We start from the raw sequence: 20,023 nt of genomic DNA, 5'->3' as shown, positions 1-20,023 counted from the left end.
CAAAATATTTGAAATGGCATATTTTTTTCAGCTGTACAAGAAAGGTAGTTCTATTTTCCTTTTATATTTGAAATAGGCTCAAAGTTTGCCCAGGGAGCTTAGGTTCTTTGACTTATAGAGAATTCATGATTTGTTTCTAACTCTTCTATTTACTGTAACTTCAAAGTGGAAAATGAACCATATAAATGTGTAATAGAATTATTTCTAATATATCAAAATAAGTAAAAATAAAAATATAAAGCAATGGCAATTAGAAGGCAGCTTGTGTGTGAGTGTGTCTGTATGTAGTTATTCTTTAGTCCTAAGAGCCAAGATAGTTGTTTTGTTGACATTGGGCTTGTGCTGCTGTTATGTGGGCCTGAGTCCCCTAGAAGGAGAGGCAGAGGAATTTTAAATCAGAGTGGATATGACTAGGCTCCTGACTCTGCAAACTCATGTCTAGTTGAGGTGACAAAACTACAGTTTAAGGCAGGTTGTAATCACAGCTAATATGGCACTTTGACTGTGTTATCTCTGTACCTCACAAAAACCCTGTATGGTGGGTGTTCTTATTTGCATTTCATAGGTGAGGAAATCAAGACTCAGAGATGAAATCATCTGTCTAGATCATAGACAGCAAGTGGCAAAGCTGGAAATGGGATCCAGTCTCTGATCTTTCTCACACCAGGGCCTGCCCTTTTTCTATGTGGTGTTGCTTCTCTAAGTACCAATAATATAGTTCCAAGTTTTTTAAGAGAGGGAGAAGCAAGTGGGGTTTGAAGGATCAGGAAATATATAGTACCTGAGCTGGTCATTTAAAACGGGTATGATTTTGATCAACAGTATGGCAGAGATGGCACTCAGGGCAGGAGAGCAAAGTCAGAGAAATTTGCATACCTTCTTTGGGTGATGTTGAGGAGAGCTCAGGCTGATAGTTTCCATTTTGACTTCTTTGTGCTATTTCTGCAGGGAGGTCCTGGCCAGTGAAGCCATCCTTAATGTTCCTGATAAGTCTGACTGGAGGCAGTGTCAGATCAGCAAGGAAGACGAGGAGACCCTGGCTCGCCGCTTCCGGAAAGACTTTGAGCCCTATGACTTTACTCTGGATGACTAAAACAAAGGGAAGAACTTTTTATGAACTCCATAGGAAGTAGTAAAGCTTTTTTTTTTTTAATTAAAAGAATTTTTTCTGAGACAAAGTCTCGCTCTGTCACCCAAGCAGGATTGCAGTGGCACAACTGTGGCTCACTGTAGCCTCAACCTCCTGGGCTCTAGAGTTCCTCCCACCTCAGCCTCATGAGTAGCTGGGACCACAGGCGCATGCTACCATGCCTGGCAAACTTTTTTGATTTTTTATAGAGACGGGGGTCTCCCTGTGTTGCCCAGGCTGGTCTGTAATGCCTAGGCTCAAGGGATCCTCTGCCTTGGCTTCTTAACCTGCTGGGATTACAAGCATGAGACACCATTCCTGGCCTAGAAGCCTATTTTTAAAGAAACTACAATCTCCCATGGGGACTGTTTCCCTGCCTCTTTTGTGCAGTCCCATGGAACTTGCCTACAGCAAGAGGCCTAAGATTGAATCTTTTTGGGGAAAAGTCATTCTAGGATGAAAATCCTATGTTAAGGCCGGGCGCAGTGGCTCACGCCTGTAATCCCAGCACTTTGGGAGGCCGAGGCAGGTGGATCACCTGAGGTCAGGAGTTTGAGACCAGCCTGGCCAACATGGTGAAACCCCGTCTTTACTAAAGCTACAAAAATTAGCTGGGCGTGGTGCCAGGCGCTTGTAATCCCAGCTACTCAGGAGGCTGAGGCAGGAGAATCGCTTGAACCTGGGAGGTGGAGGTTGCAGTGAGCCAAGATCGCTCCATTGCACTCCAGCCTGGGTGACAGTGAAACTCCATCTCAAAAATAAAAGAATAAAAGTATGTCTGTCATCCAGCTCCTATGTCTGTCATCCAGCTCCAAGTACAGCTTGTGTATATCAACATTTTCAAAAACCTTTAAACTACCAAATGAAATCCAGACGTTTTTCCATGGTTGAGAAGTGTCTTGTGTTCATGTTGCCTGTGACCGTTGAAATGTAGTAGTATGTGTAATAGGAGGGGCTAGAGCTTTAGGCCCAGCTGTTACTCCAAAATCACACAGGGCAGTTTCTCCCTGAACAACCCAAAGTGGAAAAGGGATCCAAGGCTTTTGCTATTTTTCTCTTAAAGCATTCATCTTTTTCATAGATAAGAGCCCATTTAGTCCTTCGGATATTTAACTCCTGTGTGCCAGGCATTTTTCTAAGCTCCAGGACCATAGTCATGTCCCAATATGGTCCCTGTTGTCCCAGAGATTACAGTTTAATGGGGAATAGAAGGGACAGATTTAAGAAAAAAAAGATAATTCTCCTTTGGATATTGTTTTAGGTGCTTGATATATCTAATATGTGTCTGTTGTGCTGCTGGGCAGTTCTAAACTCATCAGTACCTGGGTTGGTTACAGGGCTTTGGGGATCATCAGGGTATAGGCCATAGGTGAAATTAAGATAGGGTAAATACAGTCCTGAGCTGAAGATGATTACCTGAGAAATATCAGTATTTAAGGAGTGCTTGAAAATAGTGATCCTGGCCGGGCGCGGTGGCTCACGCCTGTAATCCCAGCACTTTGGGAGGCCGAGGCGGGCGGATCACGAGGTCAGGAGATCGAGACCATCCTGGCTAACACGGTGAAACCCCGTCTCTACTAAAAATACAAAAAATTAGCCGGGCGTGGTAGCGGGCGCCTGTAGTCCCAGCTACTCGGGAGGCTGAGGCAGGAGAATGGCGTGAACCCGGGAGGCGGAGCTTGCAGTGAGCCGAGATCGCGCCACTGCACTCCAGCCTGGGCGACAGAGCGAGACTCCGTCTCAAAAAAAAAAAAAAAAAAGAAAATAGTGATCTAACATTTACATAGAGAAGGAGCAAAGAGAATGCTACATATTAGGCGCAAAAAGAAAAATATTTTTACCTTTATATTGGGCACTTATGGTCCAGACACTGTTTCATTTAATCTTCACAAAATCTCTGTGAGGTAGGTATTACCTCTATTTTACTCGTGAAAAAAAAAACTGAGACTCGGAAAATTGAAGATTGTGGAGCCTGGGGTCAACAGGCTTAGGCTTTTTAAAAAACAGGCGAGGTGGCTCATGCCTGTGATTGCAGCACTTCGGGAGGCTGAGGCAGGCAGATGACCTGAGATCAGGAGTTTGAGACCAGCCTAGCCAACACGGTGAAACCCCGTCTCTACTAAAAATGCAAAAAATTAGCTGGGCGTGGTTGCACGCACCTGTAATGCCAGCTACTCGGGAGGCTGAGGCAGTAGAATTGCTTGAACCCTGGAGGTGGAGGTTGCAGTGAGCTGAGATCACACCATTGCACTCCAGCCTGGGTGACAAGAGTGAAACTCCATCTCAAACAATAACAACAACTAAAAACAACTCAAATTACTCATGGCCCTGGGAATGGGGGCATTTAAAAAGTTAACCAAGGGAACCAACCTGGTTTCCACAAAGATGGCCACTTCTGGGTCAGCCCAATCATCAGTATCCCTGGGTCCTCAGCATCCCTTCCTACCTCTTTTGACTGGGAATTACGAGATTACAGCCCCACCTATGGAAATTGAGCACATTAGCACTGGCCATGCTGTACATACAGCAAATGAGAGGGCCTCATACTGTTACAACAATTTGTACCACAATTCTCTGTGCGGTCTGCCCAGCTCTAAATGACATGTCCTCAGAGGCACCATCATCTCCAAGTCCATGGAAACCATGCACTTAAAGAAACCAGAACCTCCCATACCACGTTACTAATGACCTACAACATCGACTTCGTCTGTATCATGCAGTGTTCAACATTCTGGTTGCAGCATCACATTTCTCAATAATTTGATTCCATGCTGATTCCTTTACTTGGAGTATTGAGATCCCCCAGGTACAGTGAAGGTATGACCCTCTTAAATGGAAGACCAGGAGTTGTTTCCCCTATGCTATGGCAATCCGCCACCCGGAAGCACTTGCTGCACCAACAGCATTCCCAAAGCTTGCCTCTGCAGCCCTGTAGCACCCATTAGAAACACTTCTCACAATGAACTACTGTGCTGGCAAACCCATAACTGGACTGCCGGACAGCAAGCTCTGTGAGGCATCTAGGAAAAAAGCTCGCGAAATCCCGAGAAACACTCTTCACTCCGGAATAGCGTCACATTCTTGAGTCATTTGGGATGACGGGATATCCTGGAGCAGGGGTATTGGGAAGTCAGTGAACAAGAAGGCTAATTCATTAGTGGGCCTGCTAGCGTAGTATTTTAACGATTTCGCAGCCTTTAAATCATTGGTGGTCTTTAGCGTGCCGGATCAGCTGGTGGTGGAGTTGGAGGATAGATGGCAGGGATCTGAAGAAAGGTGAAGTGTAGATAGGAGTAGAGACAATATGAAGTTTAGAAAAGACTAATTGCTGGACGCGGTGGCTCATGTCTATAATCCCAGCACTCTGGGATGCCGAGGTGGGAGGACTACTTGAGACCAGGAGTTCGGGACCAGCCTGGGCAACGTAGCAAGACCATGTCTACAAAAAATAAAAAACTAGCCAAGCGAGGTGGTGCGCGCCTGCAATCCCAGCTACTCGGGAGGTGAGAAGATCGCTTAATTCCGGGAGGTCGAGGCTGCAGTGAGCCGTGATCGTGCCATTGCACTCCAGCCTGGGCAACGGAGCGAGACCCTATCTTAATTAAAAAAAAAAAAATACAGGAGAGACTGGACTGCTTTGAAAAGTGGATTTGACGGGAATGTGGGGTTTGGAGAGATCTTATGTTTTCCAAGACTAGAAAAACATTGTGGTTCCGTTCAGCCCTCCCGGAAAATACGTAGGGGACTTAAAGAGCGGACCGAGTACCTGTTTGTTTCCCCATCCCTTAGCCGGCAGGGCTCCGGCAGCGCCCTGGGAGAACTTAGGGAAGGGCCTTCTCGCAGCGGTTACCGGAAGTGACGCATTCATTCTCGCGAGAACAAAGACGCGCGAGCATCGGCGGCCCGGAACCGGCCTTGGAACAACTGTGGAGCCTGAGGCCGCTTGCCCTCCCGCCCCATGGAGCGGCCCCCGGGGCTGCGGCCGGGCGCGGGCGGGCCCTGGGAGATGCGGGAGCGGCTGGGCACCGGCGGCTTCGGGAACGTCTGTCTGTACCAGCATCGGGTGAGGCGGGGCGTGAGAGGGAGCGGCGGTGGGTTTGAGCGTCTGTGGAACACAGGGCTGACAGTGTGGGATAGATGGTTGGTGGGACCTTGGGCAGTATTTGGGGGCCAGTGGGCTTGTGTGTGTGTATTAGAGAGAAAGATACTATGCCTGTGTGTCCAAAGTTGTATTTGAGGTACTGGGCATAGATAGAGCTGTTGCGGGGAACTTGGGTATGACTGTCAGGCTGTGACCAGGTGTTTAGTTGAGTGTGACAGTGCGTGTGTGTCTCTGTGAATGTGGAGTGTCAGGGTGTGTGAGGCAGATGCACGTCACAGTGTGTATGTAGGAGCACGAATGTGTGAGAAGAGGGCTGAAGGGGACTGCCTTTTGGAATGTGTGCGTCCGTGTGTGTGTGTGTGTGTGCGCGCGCGCGCGCGCGCTTGGGGGCCGTATGATATCAGTGGGGACTGGAGTAGACAAGGAAAGCTTCATGATGGGTCCAGAGTTAAGCCTTTGGAAGCATGGACGGGCTTTGGAATTGGGGATGTATTCCAGGTCGGGACAGTATGAGGGTGAGTTGGTGCAGATCATGGCTTCAAACGGAAGGCGATATTAGTAGATGGAGATGGGGGGCGCTCTAGTAGGTGGAGGACAGTTAACATCAGAATCAAGAATTTTACTTTGATTTAATAGAGAATGTTTAACCATTGTAGCAGCAGTTAAAAAATCATATTTGGGTCTTGTTTGTTTGTTTTTGTTTTTGAGACGGAGTCTCACTCTGTCGCCCAGGCTGGAATGCAGGGCGCGATCTCGGCTCACTGCAGCCTCCTCCTCCCGAGTTCAAGCGATTCTCCTGCCACAGCCTCCTGAGTAGCTGGGATTACAGGCGCCCGCCACCGTGCCTGGCTAATTTTTTTGTATTTTTAGTAGAGACGGGGTTTCACCATGTTGGCCAGGCTGGTCTCGAACTCCTGACCTCAGGCGATCCACCTGTCTCAGGCTCCCAAAGTGCAGAGATTATAGGCATGAGCCACGGCACCAGGCCTGGGACATGTATTTTTTGATATACCAATAAAAGCTGTGAACCCTTTCCCCAGAAAAATGCACAGATGCACATCCACACAACCATGCATTGCCATTTGAGAGGTTCGTGCCTTCCTAAAGGACATTTTAGGTAAATAGACCCTGGACTAATAATTCCTGTAATATAGGCTTTGTTTTGTTGCCTGTAAAGTAAGTATAGTATAATAATTACATGCATCATGGATTTGAGAGTTAAATAAAATAGTAATGTATGTAAAGCTAAATACGGTACCTGACCCATGAAAGCCCTCAACTGTTAGCACCTGCTGCTACTTCGTTGTTGTTGCTGCTATGATCATAATGCTCCTCATTAATTGGCCTTAAGGAAATGTCAAGATAAAAAGTGTTGTTCTAGGAAAATGGTTTTGTAAAGGATAAATTCGAGTGGAACAACATATGGGACAAGATGAACAGGTAAGATTTTACTAAAATGCCTGGGCTTGGCTTGTGAATAGAGAAGTTAATTCAAGAGGAAAAGTAATAATTTGTTATCTAAAGGAACATGGGTGTAGTGAGAAAGCTCATAATTTGGGGTGGGAGAAAGGGGAGATAGGAGTATACCTTGGGGAAATAGGCATGTTTAGGGTAATTAGAATGACAACTGAAACTGATAGAACTGAGGAAGTTTTGTGAACCAGGTTTCTAGATAGGGCATAGGAGAAAATCTTGGAGAAAGAGAATGGAAGGTGAAGGACTAAGGCATTAAGTCCTGTGATAGCAGGATAAGTAGTAAATTTAATAATTCTCACCATCAGAGGGAACATAACACACTAAAAAAAAAAAAAGTGGGAGCCAAGTGCTTCCAGTGGCATGTTGTCTTTGTTACCTAAGCCTGCCTATCCGCCTGGTCATAAGGAAAAAGGATGCATGCTGGCAGCTTTTGTGACTTCTTTTCTTGGTCCCTGGGTGGGGATGGATGAATTAATCACTTTTTGTTTTATTATGGTAAAGTATACATAACACAACATTTATCACTTTATTTTTAAGTGTACAGTTAGGTGGCATTAAGTACATTGACGTTGTTGTACAGCCATCACCCTATCTCCAGAATATTCCGACTTTTTAAACACAGAACTTTTTTGTTGTTGTTGTACATCTATAAACTTCCCATAGAATATTCTTTGTGAAAAGGTAGAATTTCACAGAGTTGATGAAATATAAATTAGGGAGTTGAAGGATCTTACAAAGTGGGATTTTTGAAATAGATAACTTATTGCTCCATTAACATGAGCATTCAGGGCTCAGTGTTGTTCATGGTTGTGCCTGATTCTCATTTCCATGGTGGTAAAGGCCTGCATGGGACATAGATATAACTGGTCACCTGCTCATAACAAAAGGAAGATTGAAGGGAGTGAGAACTGTGGGTAGGCTAGCATGCAGTCTATCCTAGTTTCCTTCTTCTCTGTGCACCAGGTATCATCTTATCTCTAGCTTCTTTTTTCCTCTCACCCTCCAATTCACACTACCCTATCCAAGCTATGTCTTGCTTCCCCACCTATAATATATTTTTTCTGTCCTGGCCCCTGGGCTCTTCTCCCTGTATTCATACACAGCCTTTATTACAACTCTGGTTTGTGTCAGAGATTACATATGTTGGAAATTCTTTTGAACTCTCCTCGTGATATCAGAAACATAGTGTAGCCTGTGTAGCCCTGACTGCTGTTTCTGAGCTGCATTATTAATGTTGCCAGAATATGATGGGGTCTGGCTATTTCCTGTAATGTGCATCAGCATGGGTTTAATTTCAGTCAGAATTGGCTAAATTACTAGTCACAGGCAAGAGATGTTAGGTTCATTATGTAGCTATGGAAGCAGAAGTACACTCATTGGTAGGATTTTTTTTCTTCATGTCATTTGAAATGCAAACATTAGGATTGGAGTTTTTTGCTTTAGGCTTGGTTATATTAAAACTTTCTCTTGCTGTTTGGAGTCCAGGAAGCCCTGAATTACCTTCTTCATTTTAGTTATGCTAGAAGCTGGGGCACACATTAGTTGTCTTGATTAAGCTCTGAAAGGGGTTTGCTGAGGAGACAGGATCTTTTTTTCCCTAACATTATATATGAGAGAGAGTTCTGAAAAGACCTGTTATAAAATCAGTTTCAGGCACTTTTCCCTTGTATGCTGTTGCGTGTTTGAAGGTCAGTTTTAAAGCATTGGTGTAATAGTCTCATGGTTTATCTTTTTAAAAAGCATTGCCTCAAGAGAGCTGTGGATAAATATATTTGATTAGTAAAGCTAAAAAGTTTTGTCTTAAGTTATTTCTTTGGTAGCAAATAAGTCTGCACAAGAACCTAATTTTTTTTTTCTGTTGATTTTCTATTTTGGCAGGAACTTGATCTCAAAATAGCAATTAAGTCTTGTCGCCTAGAGCTAAGTACCAAAAACAGAGAACGATGGTGCCATGAAATCCAGATTATGAAGAAGTAAGTGTATTCCTTGACTTACATTTCCCTGGTTCTACAGCCCAACCAGATGTCATCATGGGGAAAGAGGCCAGGAATCCACTCTTCTCAGGATCTTTTTGGGAACATATATTTTTTTCTCTCATTAAATATTTTCTATTTCAAATAATAATATCACATTAAGATTAAGAAGGTTTAGTTAAAATCAGCTAGGACACTTACACACTGTTGGTGGGAACGTAAAATTGTGCAGCTGTTACGGAAAACAGTACGGTGATTCCTAAAAAATTAAAAATAGAATTACCATATGATCCAGCAATTCCATTTCTGGGTATATACAAAAATGAATTGAAAGCAGGGACTTAAAGAGTAATTTGTACACTCATATTCATAACATTATTATTCACAATAGCTGAAAGGTAAAAGCAACCCAGTATCTACCAGCAGAGACATGTATAAACAAAATGTGGTATATTCATGAAATGGAATATCATGCAGCCTTAAAAAGGAATGAAACTCTGACACATGCCACAGCATGGATGAATCTTGTGGACATTATGCTAAATGAAATAAGCCAGTCACAAAAAGACAAATACTGTGTCATTCCACTTATACGTGGTACCTAGAGTAGTCCAACTCACAGTGAAAGAAAGTAGAATGGTGTTTGCCAGGGGGTGAAGGGACCAGCAAATAGAGAATAATTTTTAATAGGTGCAGAGTTTCAGCTTTGCAGAATTAAACAGTTTTGTGCAGTATAGTGATAGTGGCAAAACATTGTGAAAGTATTTGATGCCAGGCTGGGCACGTTGGCTCACACTGTAATTCCAACACTTTGAGAGGCTGAGGTGGGTGGATTGCTTGAGCTCAGGAGTTCGAGACCAGCCTGGGCAACATGGCAAAACCCCATCTCTACAAAAAATATAAAAACTAGCTATGTGTGGTGGTGCATGCCCGTAGTCCCAGTTACTTGGGAGGCTGAGGTGGGAAGATTACTTGAGCCCCGGAGGTCAAGGCTACAGTGAGCTGAGATCATACCATTGTACTCCAGCCTGGGTGACAAGAGCAAGACCCTGTCTGAAAAAAAAGGAAAGCATCTGATGCCACTAAACTGTACACTGAAAAATGGTTAAGGTGGTAAATTTTATGCTATGTGTATTTTACCACAATCAGAAAACTATTTCATTTCAGTTAACAAAAGTCAGCTAGGGCCGGGCGTGATGGCTCACACCTATAATCCCAGCACTTTGGGAGGCCAAGGCGGATGGATTACCTGAGGTCAGGAGTTTGAGACCAGCCTGGTCAACATGGCAAAACCCCATCTCTACTAAAAATACAAAAATTAGCCAGGCGTGGTGGCGGGTGCCTGTAATCCCAGCTACTTGGGAGGCCGAGGGAGGAGAATTGCTTGAACCCGGGAGGCGGAGGTTGAGGTAAGCTGAGATCATACCACTGCACTCCAGCCTGGGCGACTCCGTCTCTAAATAAATAAATAAATAAATAAATAAATAAATAATAATAAAAAATAAATTACCCCAACATTTAGTGGCTTAAAATAGCAAACATTTAGTATCTTATAGTTTCTGTGACTTAGGAATTTGGGAGTGGCTTAGCTGGGTGATTCTAGCTTAGAGTCTTTCCTGAGACATCTCAGGATATTGGTCGGAGCTGCAGTAATCCAAAGGCTTGACTGGGGCTGGAGTATCTGCTTCCATGCTCACTTATATGAATGTTGGCCAAAAGCATCAGTTCTTCGCCATGTGGGCCTCTTCATGGGGAAGCTTGAATGTTTTCATGACATGGAAGCTAGCTTTCCCCAGAAAGATCTTTTCCCCAGAAAGAGTGAGTGATCTGAGAGAGAGAGAGTGAACGAGCGAGCAAGATGAAAACCGACATATCTTTTATGATCTTTACTTGGAAGTGAGACTCCATCCTTTTCCACCACATTCTGTTTGTTACAGTGAGTCACTAAGTACAGCCTACATTCAAGGGGAGGAGAGTTAAGCTCTTAAAAAGAGAAGTAGACATTTTAAAACTTCCACAGGTAGTGTGCTAAGTGCTTTACAGATCATTCTTCCAATTATCACAGCAATCTTATATTTAGGTATTATTTTGTAAATGAGGAAGTTGAAGCTTATAGAGCCACATAGCTGGTGGTTGGTAAAGTGTGGATTTGAAATGAATACTTTCTGACTCTAATATCTGTGCTTAATTCCATTTTGATTCTCAAACTTGGTTATGTGGCAGAATCACCAGAAAAGCTTAATAGTATAAATTATCAGGTCCTACATGTACATGGAAATTCTGTTTGCTTCTTTTTCTTTTTTTCTTTTTTTTTTTTTAAAAGAGATGTGGTCTTGCTATGTTACCCAGGCTTGACTTGAACTCCTGGGCTCAAGCAGTCCTCCCACCTCAGCCTCTGGAGTAGCTGGGACTATAGGCATGCGCCACCACACCCGGCTAATTTTTAATTTTTTGTAGAGATGAGGTCTCACTGTGTTACCCATGCTGATCTCGAACTCCTGGCCTCAAGCAATCCTCCCACCTCAGCCTCCCAAATTGTTGGGATTACAGTTACAACTACACCCAGCCTAGAACGCCAGATTTGACCTACTCACTGTGTGATCTTGTTACTTAGCCAATTTGTGCTTCAATTTTCTCCTGTGTGGTGAAAGTATTAATAAATCTACCTATAATAGGATTATTGTGACAAGTAACTGAGTTAATATATTTAAAATGCTTACTGCTTGGCACTTAGAAATGTAATAGTAGTAATAGTGATGGTATTTTTATGTGTGTTTTCTTTTAAAAAATTACTAATTTTTAATTATACAAATCAGAAATTAGAATATTATAAGTAATACTGATCTTTCCCCCTCTGTTCATCCACCCACAATTAAGTAGCATTTCAAATCCAGTCCCTTTTTATTGGAAATAATTTTTTTATTGTAATGTTTTTCTTTCTTATTAGGTTGAATCATGCCAATGTTGTAAAGGCCTGTGATGTTCCTGAAGAATTGAATATTTTGATTCATGATGTGCCTCTTCTAGCAATGGAATACTGTTCTGGAGGAGATCTCCGAAAGGTAGTGTGGATGTTTTGAGATGAGAGATAGTAAATCACAAACTTTAGCAATGTTTGAATCATGTTAAATATAATAAACTAGAATAAGAATCGGAAAAACTATGGTCTGCTTCCTGTTTTGTAAATAAAGTTTTATTGGAACACAGCCACATTCATTTCGTTACACATTGTCTATGGCTGCTTTCTTATGGCTGCAGAAGTGAGTAGTTTTAACAGAGACTATGTGACTTGCAAAACCTAAAGTATTTACCATATGGTTCCTTGCAGAAAATGTTGACTCCTGATTTAGAAAATGCATTTTTGTTGTTGCTGTTTGATGGGACTATAGCAATGGTGTTAGATGAAAATTTCAGTGGTTAAGGTGCTTATAAAAAGTTGTTTTCTGTATTGCAATCTTTTTTTTCTACCTAATTTTAAATGTGCCCATATGACCATTTTTATATATATCCATGAGATTTGTCAGCCTTTTCCAGTTTCAAATGCTTTTTGCCTCTTTTTACTTTTATGAGCCTTATCATGAAATTTACATGCCCTCAGTATGGATTTGGTAATTTTATTCCCTTGTATTTTATTATGACTTATTTTCTCATTTGAATATTCTTTTAGAGTATAGTAATTAATGTGTGGTCACTATTGCAGCCCAGCAATTTGCAGAACAGATTTTTAGATTTCTTTCTTTTTTTAGCTGCTCAACAAACCAGAAAATTGTTGTGGACTTAAAGAAAGCCAGATACTTTCTTTACTAAGTGATATAGGTATGTATCAGTATTAAAATACCATTGTAATGTAATGTCCCTTTGGCCCATAAAAGATCTTTTTGGGAATTCAGGAGAATTGTTGATACACTATACAAAGTCTATAGAATTTCAACATCTATAAGAAGTTATAAAAATCTATTACTATTGATGCTAAATTAAAACTAGGATATTTTGGCTAGGTGCGGTGGCTCACGCCTGTAATCCCAGCACTTTGGGAGGCCAAGGTAGGCAGATCACAAGGTCAGGAGTTCAAGACCAGCCTGGCCAACATAGTGAAACCCCATCTCTACTAAAAATACAAAAATTAGCTGGGCACAATGCCGCATGCCTGTAGTCCCAGCTACTCGGGAGGCTGAGGCAGGAGAATCGCTTGAACCCAGGAGGTAGAGGTTGCAGTGAACTGAGATTGCACCACTGCACTCCAGCTTGGGTAACAGAGTGAGACTTTGTCACACACGCACAAAAAGAAACTAGGATATTTTATTATTTATTTGTGGCTAAGAGTCCTTTTTTTGTCTAATAGATGTTCCAATAGCTGACAAAAAAATCATGTGAAATGACCTTACTCAATTTCACTCCCTCCCTACCATTGACATAGTAATTTTGTTTACAGTGGAATTGCATCTCCTTGAGGGATGGGTCCTCAAGTCAACTCTTTTTTGTTTGTTTGTTTTGAGACGGAGTCTAGCTCTGTTGCCCAGGCTGGAGTGCAGTGGTGCGATCTCAGCTTACTGTAACCTCTGCCTCCCAGGTTCAAGCGATTCTCCTGCCTCAGCCTCCCGAGTAGCTGGGATTACAGGCGCCCGCCATCACACCTGGCTAATTTTTGTATTTTTAATAGAGACGGGGTTTCACTGTGTTGGCCAGGCTGGTCTCAAACTCCTGACCTCGTGATCTGCCCACCTCGGCCTCCCAAAGTGCTGGGATTACAAGCGTGAGCCACCACGCCCAGCCAAGTCAACTCTTCAGGATGAAAAATCTCTGCTTAATCAGAATGACTCCAGAAAAATTCCTAAAATAACCAGTACCTAACCTTTTGGAGGAACCTCAAAAACCAAAAATTTGTTTCCCCATAGATTTTGGTTTTGCCTCTTTTCCAAGGTCATGAGGGCTAAAGTCCAATTGAAATGGGTGATTTAGGTGGGAGAAAGAGGCTTATAAGAGTTTCAGGGATTTTCCCAATTGCTTGTTGCATTTCTATTTGGTGTTAATTCTAATGAGTTAAATGAACATATAGTATAATTTTGTAGTATTTGTTTAATGTTACTTTTTTTTCTGTGAAGAAAACCTGAACTACTGTAGTATTAGTTGTGTAGTTACGATGATCCATATAAACTTGAGCATCAGAGCAGATTTGTACAAAATGTGAGGTGAATTTTTCTTTTAACTCAATGATTTCTGTTACTTCAAAGTATATTTTAAACTTTATTTAGGGTCTGGGATTCGATATTTGCATGAAAACAAAATTATACATCGAGATCTAAAACCTGAAAACATAGTTCTTCAGGATGTTGGTGGAAAGGTAGGTGAAACCTGAAGTAATGTTTCAGGCCTATTGAATATAGTCTCTCTGATATAGTTAGTCCTTGAGCTTTGGTGTCTTTGCTGTATGCCCATAACAGTCTTACTTTTTCCATTTCAGACCTCACCACACTGAACTGTAGTTTTGTGTTTAGTTTTTTTGTCCCTTCTGCTAAACAGTGGTTCCATCAGAGAAGGAACAGCACCTGCTTTTTTTTTCTTTTTCTTTTTTTTCATTTTTCATACTTAACCCAGCTCCTAGACTTCACCTGTCTTGTTCAAGTCTGTTTTTCCATCATAGTATCTAGCAAAGATACAGGCTGTGAATACATAATATGTTAACACTTATTATTTTATTCTTATGAAGCACATCCAAAACACATACATACACATCCTGGGTCCACTTTAAGAAAAAAAAGAAAGTATATATATTTTTAAAACTTATTTTCCTTCCCCCAATTTAAATGAGTCATCTGGAGAAGAACCAGAAATTGTGAATGGACTCTTAAAATGTTCATTTCATTGGAACTTAAGCAGTTTTCTTGTTTCCAGCATCCAAATTTCATAATAAAGACTTAAAGGCCAAGAGTCTGAACCTTGTGTTGAGTTGTGTGTACCGTCTCTTTAGTTAGTGAAAATAGTTTTTGGCCTCTTGGAGGTGTTGGAACCTTGGCGATGCTTCTTCTCTTAGGAACCTTTCACGTATGCTTGGCACCAAATATATCTGCTTTTTTTTTTTTTAATCCAAAGACTTCAGGACATTCCTGAAGTTAGATCTAAGTATTTACTCACATTTAATCTACTCTAAGGAGGTATGATGCTTCTTCAAGTTTGGAAGTCACCCTTGCCTTTACTTTCCAGTTTAATGGATTGAGCTTATTTTGAATATAGTAAAATAAAAATTAATAGCCCACCTGTATTCAATTTTTACCACGTACCAAGCACTGTGTTACCTTCTTTACTTTCGTTATTTCATTGGATCCTAATAACAATTCTGTGAAGCAGGGACTGTTAGTCATCCAATTAGATTACTGAGAGAGGTTAAATAACTTGGTAGATCACACGCCTAGTTAAGTGGTGGCACTCAGGCTTGAAATATTTTTGTGTTATTACAGAGCCCAAGGTCCTCATCACTACCCTGTCTACAGCCTCGTAAGGATATTGTTGTCTTTCCTTTTTAAATTTCTCTACCATTTAATACTTAATCTGTCTTATTATTTTGCAGATAATACATAAAATAATTGATCTGGGATATGCCAAAGATGTTGATCAAGGAAGTCTGTGTACATCTTTTGTGGGAACACTGCAGTATCTGGTGAGACCTGTATTGTTTCTTTGAATTTAAGTGTGTATAGGATTCTCTTATTTCTGAAGATCATGAATATAGTAGGTCAAAAATAAAGTAGCTTTTCCCATACAGTGTTGGTGTTTAAAGCATTTTCTCTTTTGAAGGCCCCAGAGCTCTTTGAGAATAAGCCTTACACAGCCACTGTTGATTATTGGAGCTTTGGGACCATGGTATTTGAATGTATTGCTGGATATAGGCCTTTTTTGCATCATCTGCAGCCATTTACCTGGTAAGAAATGGATGAGAACTTGGGCATGCTTAATGGGAATAGAAATTTTTTCATTTGTCTTTTTTTTTCTTTCTTTAATTGTTTAATTGCCTTTGAAATATACAATTAAATATAATTAAATGGCAAGAAATCTTAATTTGTGAGAATCACTTTGTCAGCTGAGGTAGCTTTTGATTTTATAGGCATGAGAAGATTAAGAAGAAGGATCCAAAGTGTATATTTGCATGTGAAGAGATGTCAGGAGAAGTTCGGTTTAGTAGCCATTTACCTCAACCAAATAGCCTTTGTAGGTAAGTATATTTTAGTTAAGGAAGTTTGCCTCAGTTTCTCCAGAGTTGTAAAGGAACAGGAGACTAGTTGTCTGTTTCAAGTTGCATTATCCAGTAGAACTTTCTGTGATGATGTAGAAACCTTCTATATTTCTGTTGGCCACATGAGGTTATTGACTACTTGACATGTAGCTAGTTTGGCTAGAGAACGAATTTTGAATAAATAGTAAATATAAATAGCCACTTGGGACTAGTGGCTACCATTTTGGACAGCACAGGTCTAGTGGAAACAAGAACTGCCATTTAACTGATTGACATATGTCCTAAGAAGGCTCTTAGGATAATGAAGTAAATGGGTTATTTGCAGAATGGATTTGGACTCATCCGTCAGAGTTGTCAGTAACTAACATATGTGGAGTTTTGAGTAGTTTTTGATGGAAAAAAGTTTGTCCCCTGTCATTTCATGAATTTGAAAGTAATTTATGAAATGGTACAGACAAGTGATGTGGGAAAGAAAATGGACAACCTGCAAAATTACCTTTTTAACAGTATAAAGGGAAATTGGAACATAATGATTTGATTTTCACCCTATTTTGTATGTTTTCTAGTTTAATAGTAGAACCCATGGAAAACTGGCTACAGTTGATGTTGAATTGGGACCCTCAGCAGAGAGGAGGACCCGTTGACCTTACTTTGAAGCAGCCAAGATGTTTCGTATTAATGGATCACATTTTGAATTTGAAGGTTAGTCTTAGTGGGTCTACTGCATAAGACCAGCATTGAAAGTAACAAGTTTATTTGGAAAATTAGCATAAATACAGTTTAATAATCTTTTCCTGTTGCTTATTTATTTATTTATTTATTTTGAGACAGGGTCTCACTCTGTCACCTAGGCTGGAGTGCAGTGCCATGTTTTCGGCTCACTGCAACCTGCGCCTCCCAGGTTCAAGCGATTCTCTTGCCTCAGCCTCCCGAGTAGTTGGGACTAAAGGTGCGCACCACCATGCCCAGCTAATTTTTGTATTTTTAGTAGAGGTAGGGTTTCACTACGTTGTCCAGGCTGGTCTCGCACTCCTGACCTCAGGTGATCTGCCCGCCTCCACCTCCCAAAGTGGGATTACAGGCGTGAGCCATTGCGTCCAGCCCTGATGCTTATTTGAAAAAGAAAATTATATTCTTAGAGCTGATTTATTAAAAAGTTTATTTAGCAAGCTGTCTCAGTTTGCTTCTCTGTGGTCTTTGTTAATTACTCCTTTGAAGCAACTTTTTTATTTACCTTTTCCCATGTTGTTGCCATTATCCTCGATTCATTTATGTCTAGTCATACTGGATTTGATTTGGTAAGGAAGGTTCCTATCTGCCTTTCATGGCTCTGCACTTACTCCCTAACCTATAGTTCATTCAATATGTACTACCTATCTCATCTTCTGAAAATGCTTTTTTATTCTTCTGCCCAAGAAACTAACATAGTTCTTTTTTTTTTTTTTTTTTTAACAAGTCAAGTGTAAACTGATCTGCTTGGTTTTTTGGGGGGGCTTTCCCTAACCAAGTTTTGCCTTGTACCTGCTTCTCTTAACCTTTACCTCATACAAGACCAGCTTGTCTCTGCTCCTTATGCCTCAAACCCGTTATCTACCTTTGTGCTTTGACAGATGCTATCCTTCTGCCTGGCATGATATCCATTTCTGTGTATCTTCTCACCTACACTGGCATATCTTTAAGAGCTTTTCTTTAAATGGTCTCTGCCACACAATTTGTCATTTAAAGGCTATATTCTCTTTCTCATCTTCCATTCATGCATCTTCATATAGATTGTTGTCTTCTTCAATGTTGGGATTGTTTTACTTCTTTTATTAACAATCACCCACCCTACCCTTCCTAACCATGGCATTCTGTACAGAGCAGGGCATGTATCAGGTTCTTAGTAAATTATTTATTGATATGAATGAGAGCTATAGATAGTTCTATTATGCAGTGTACCCAGAAACAACTCTCATCAATAGTCTTTACACTTGTATTGATTGTTTGTAGTATACAGGTTTCTAAAATTGAAATGAGAAATTATAATCCTGTAATGTTGGAGTACATGGCGAGATAGCTCACTTTAGTCTGGAACCCCTAAGCTGAAGTGATTCTCCTGCTTCAGCCTCCAGAGTAAATGGAACTACAGGTGTGCGCCACCTCTCCTGCCTAATTTTTAAATTTTTGGTAGAAATGGGGTCTCACTGTGTTGAGCAGGTTGGTTTTGAACTCCTGGCCTCAAGTAATCCTCCTACCTCGACTTCCCAAAGTGCTGAGATTACAGATGTGGGCTACTGTGCCCGACCTTGGCATACTTTATTAAATAGAAACTTGAGGCCATGTGGATGTCATTCTTGGCTAACACTGAAAAGATACCTGGCTTCTTCTTGATTTGGTTTCCTTCTAATGTGCCAAAGAATAAATTATCCCTCAGTGTGTTAGGAAAGCAGGGCTTTGGTTCTGTGTTGCCTCTGAAACATTTCAGTTGTGAATGAACCACATCTCGCATTTGTTTCATACTTGTCATAGGAATCATAGCATAGTTTCTGCTTTGAAGGGCATCTGTGAGCGTCTTGTTATAGGGCACGGGGAAAGAGTCCACATTATGGAGTTTATAGTTTACAGACTTTAATTCAGTTTGCAGCACCACTATTTACCTATCTGTGAACCTGAGCAAATGTCTCTCTATCTCAAGGACAGTAATATCTTCCTCAAAGCATCAATATTATTATGAGGTTATGCAGAATAAGGTATGTATAAGGTACTAGTTATAGTAGTTCAAGAAGCTTCAAGGATGCTTGTTAGACATGATAATAGGACTGAATTTTGAAGAATGAGAGTTTTTAGGGAAAGGGTGAGGGTGGGAGAGATTTATAGGCAGCAGAGCATCATGAGCAAAAGTACAGAAGCATGAACTGCAAAACAGCTTGATGTTACTGTAGGACATTTTCCCAAAATGTTTATATATATTGTACAAGAAAGGAATGATGTCTGTTTGATTTTCACTTAAAAAAGGAAGCAACAAAACAGTTACTGAAATATTTCCCTTTTGAAAAAACAGCTTAGCAAGTCTGATTGTATGCATATTTTCCAACTGTTTATTATGAAAACCTTTAGATATGTAGAAAAGTTGAAAGAAGTGTACTGAACCTACCAGTAAAAATAATGATGAAACAGTAGCATTTAATTATTTTTTTTTTTTTTGCCTCCTCTTTCATGCCCCTAAATGTAACTATATTCTGAGTCTCTTCTTGGTTCTCTCTTTTTCCATTACATTTCCTTTCTTTTATTAGGCAGTCTCTTCAACTGGATAGCTTTACCTATAAACTACATATGGCTAACTCCTAAAGTTATTTATCTCTGTAGCTGTGACTCTTCTGCCAAGGACTTATAACTGCTGTATAACTGTATAACTACCTGGCTGTTCCACTGGCACTTACAACTTAATTTATTAAAAACTGAACATATTTGTTCTATCCATTAAATCTACTTTTTTTTTTGTTTTTGATATGGAGCCTCACTCTGTCTCACGATCTCAACTCACCGCAACCTACACCTCCTGGGTTCAAGTGATTCTCGTGCCTCAGCCTCCTGAGTAGCTGGGATTACAGGTGCCTGCCACCATGTCCAGCTAATTTTTATATTTTTAGTAGAAATGGGGTTTCACCATGTTGGCCAGGCTGGTCTTGACACCCTGACCTCAGGTGATCTGCTCACCTCGGCCTTCCAAAGTGCTGGGATTACAGGCATGAGCCACTGCACCTGGCCCCATTAAATCTACCTCTATAGATTTCCTACACTTCTTATTTGCACTGTCACCTTTCCAGTTACCCAGGTGGGAAACTTTGGCTGTGTTGACTCTTCCTTTCTCTTCAATTGATATATACAATTATTTTATCAAATTTATCTTTTGAATATCTTAACAGTTTTGAGCTTGCCAGGTTCTCAATTTAGAAAGGCTTGCATAGTTTTCTTTCACTTATCGAATAAAGTCCAGACCCTTTCATTGGTACTCAAAACCTATCTTGGTTTCATATCAACTTACACTCCCGGACTTATCTCTTACTAATGCTCTGAGAGGCCATCATTTTAGGTACATTTGAACTGGATTAATTGTATTCTCTGATTATGCCCAT

At 40.9% G+C, this 20,023-nt stretch overlaps 2 protein-coding genes across 13 annotated transcripts in view; both read left to right on the top strand.

Moving 5' to 3' along the window:
* Nucleotides 1-2,020, top strand: part of CWF19L1 (CWF19 like cell cycle control factor 1) — a 35,411-nt gene extending 33,391 nt beyond the window's left edge. For all 10 annotated transcript variants that reach the window (XM_034931277.3, XM_003825465.5, XM_034931280.3 and 7 more), the window contains one exon: nucleotides 949-2,020. In XM_034931277.3, the coding sequence (XP_034787168.1) occupies nucleotides 949-1,093 (145 nt within the window). In that variant the 3' untranslated portion in view covers nucleotides 1,094-2,020. The remainder of the gene's footprint in view (nucleotides 1-948) is intronic.
* Nucleotides 2,021-4,939: 2,919 nt separating this feature from the next.
* Nucleotides 4,940-20,023, top strand: part of CHUK (component of inhibitor of nuclear factor kappa B kinase complex) — a 40,929-nt gene continuing 25,845 nt past the window's right edge. For all 3 annotated transcript variants that reach the window (XM_008950784.3, XM_003825463.5, XM_055093277.1), the window contains exons 1-9: nucleotides 4,940-5,192; nucleotides 8,586-8,680; nucleotides 11,628-11,742; nucleotides 12,427-12,496; nucleotides 13,933-14,021; nucleotides 15,246-15,335; nucleotides 15,473-15,597; nucleotides 15,780-15,887; nucleotides 16,475-16,610. In XM_008950784.3, coding sequence (XP_008949032.1) covers nucleotides 5,088-5,192; nucleotides 8,586-8,680; nucleotides 11,628-11,742; nucleotides 12,427-12,496; nucleotides 13,933-14,021; nucleotides 15,246-15,335; nucleotides 15,473-15,597; nucleotides 15,780-15,887; nucleotides 16,475-16,610 — 933 coding nt within the window. In that variant the 5' untranslated portion in view covers nucleotides 4,940-5,087. The remainder of the gene's footprint in view (nucleotides 5,193-8,585; nucleotides 8,681-11,627; nucleotides 11,743-12,426; nucleotides 12,497-13,932; nucleotides 14,022-15,245; nucleotides 15,336-15,472; nucleotides 15,598-15,779; nucleotides 15,888-16,474; nucleotides 16,611-20,023) is intronic.

The sequence above is a fragment of the Pan paniscus genome, chromosome 8 (assembly GCF_029289425.2).
Source record: "Pan paniscus chromosome 8, NHGRI_mPanPan1-v2.0_pri, whole genome shotgun sequence".
Taxonomy (NCBI): Eukaryota; Metazoa; Chordata; class Mammalia; order Primates; family Hominidae; genus Pan; species Pan paniscus.
The sequence above is the reverse complement of the archived record's forward strand: the minus strand, read 5'-3'. Positions and strand labels throughout refer to the sequence as shown.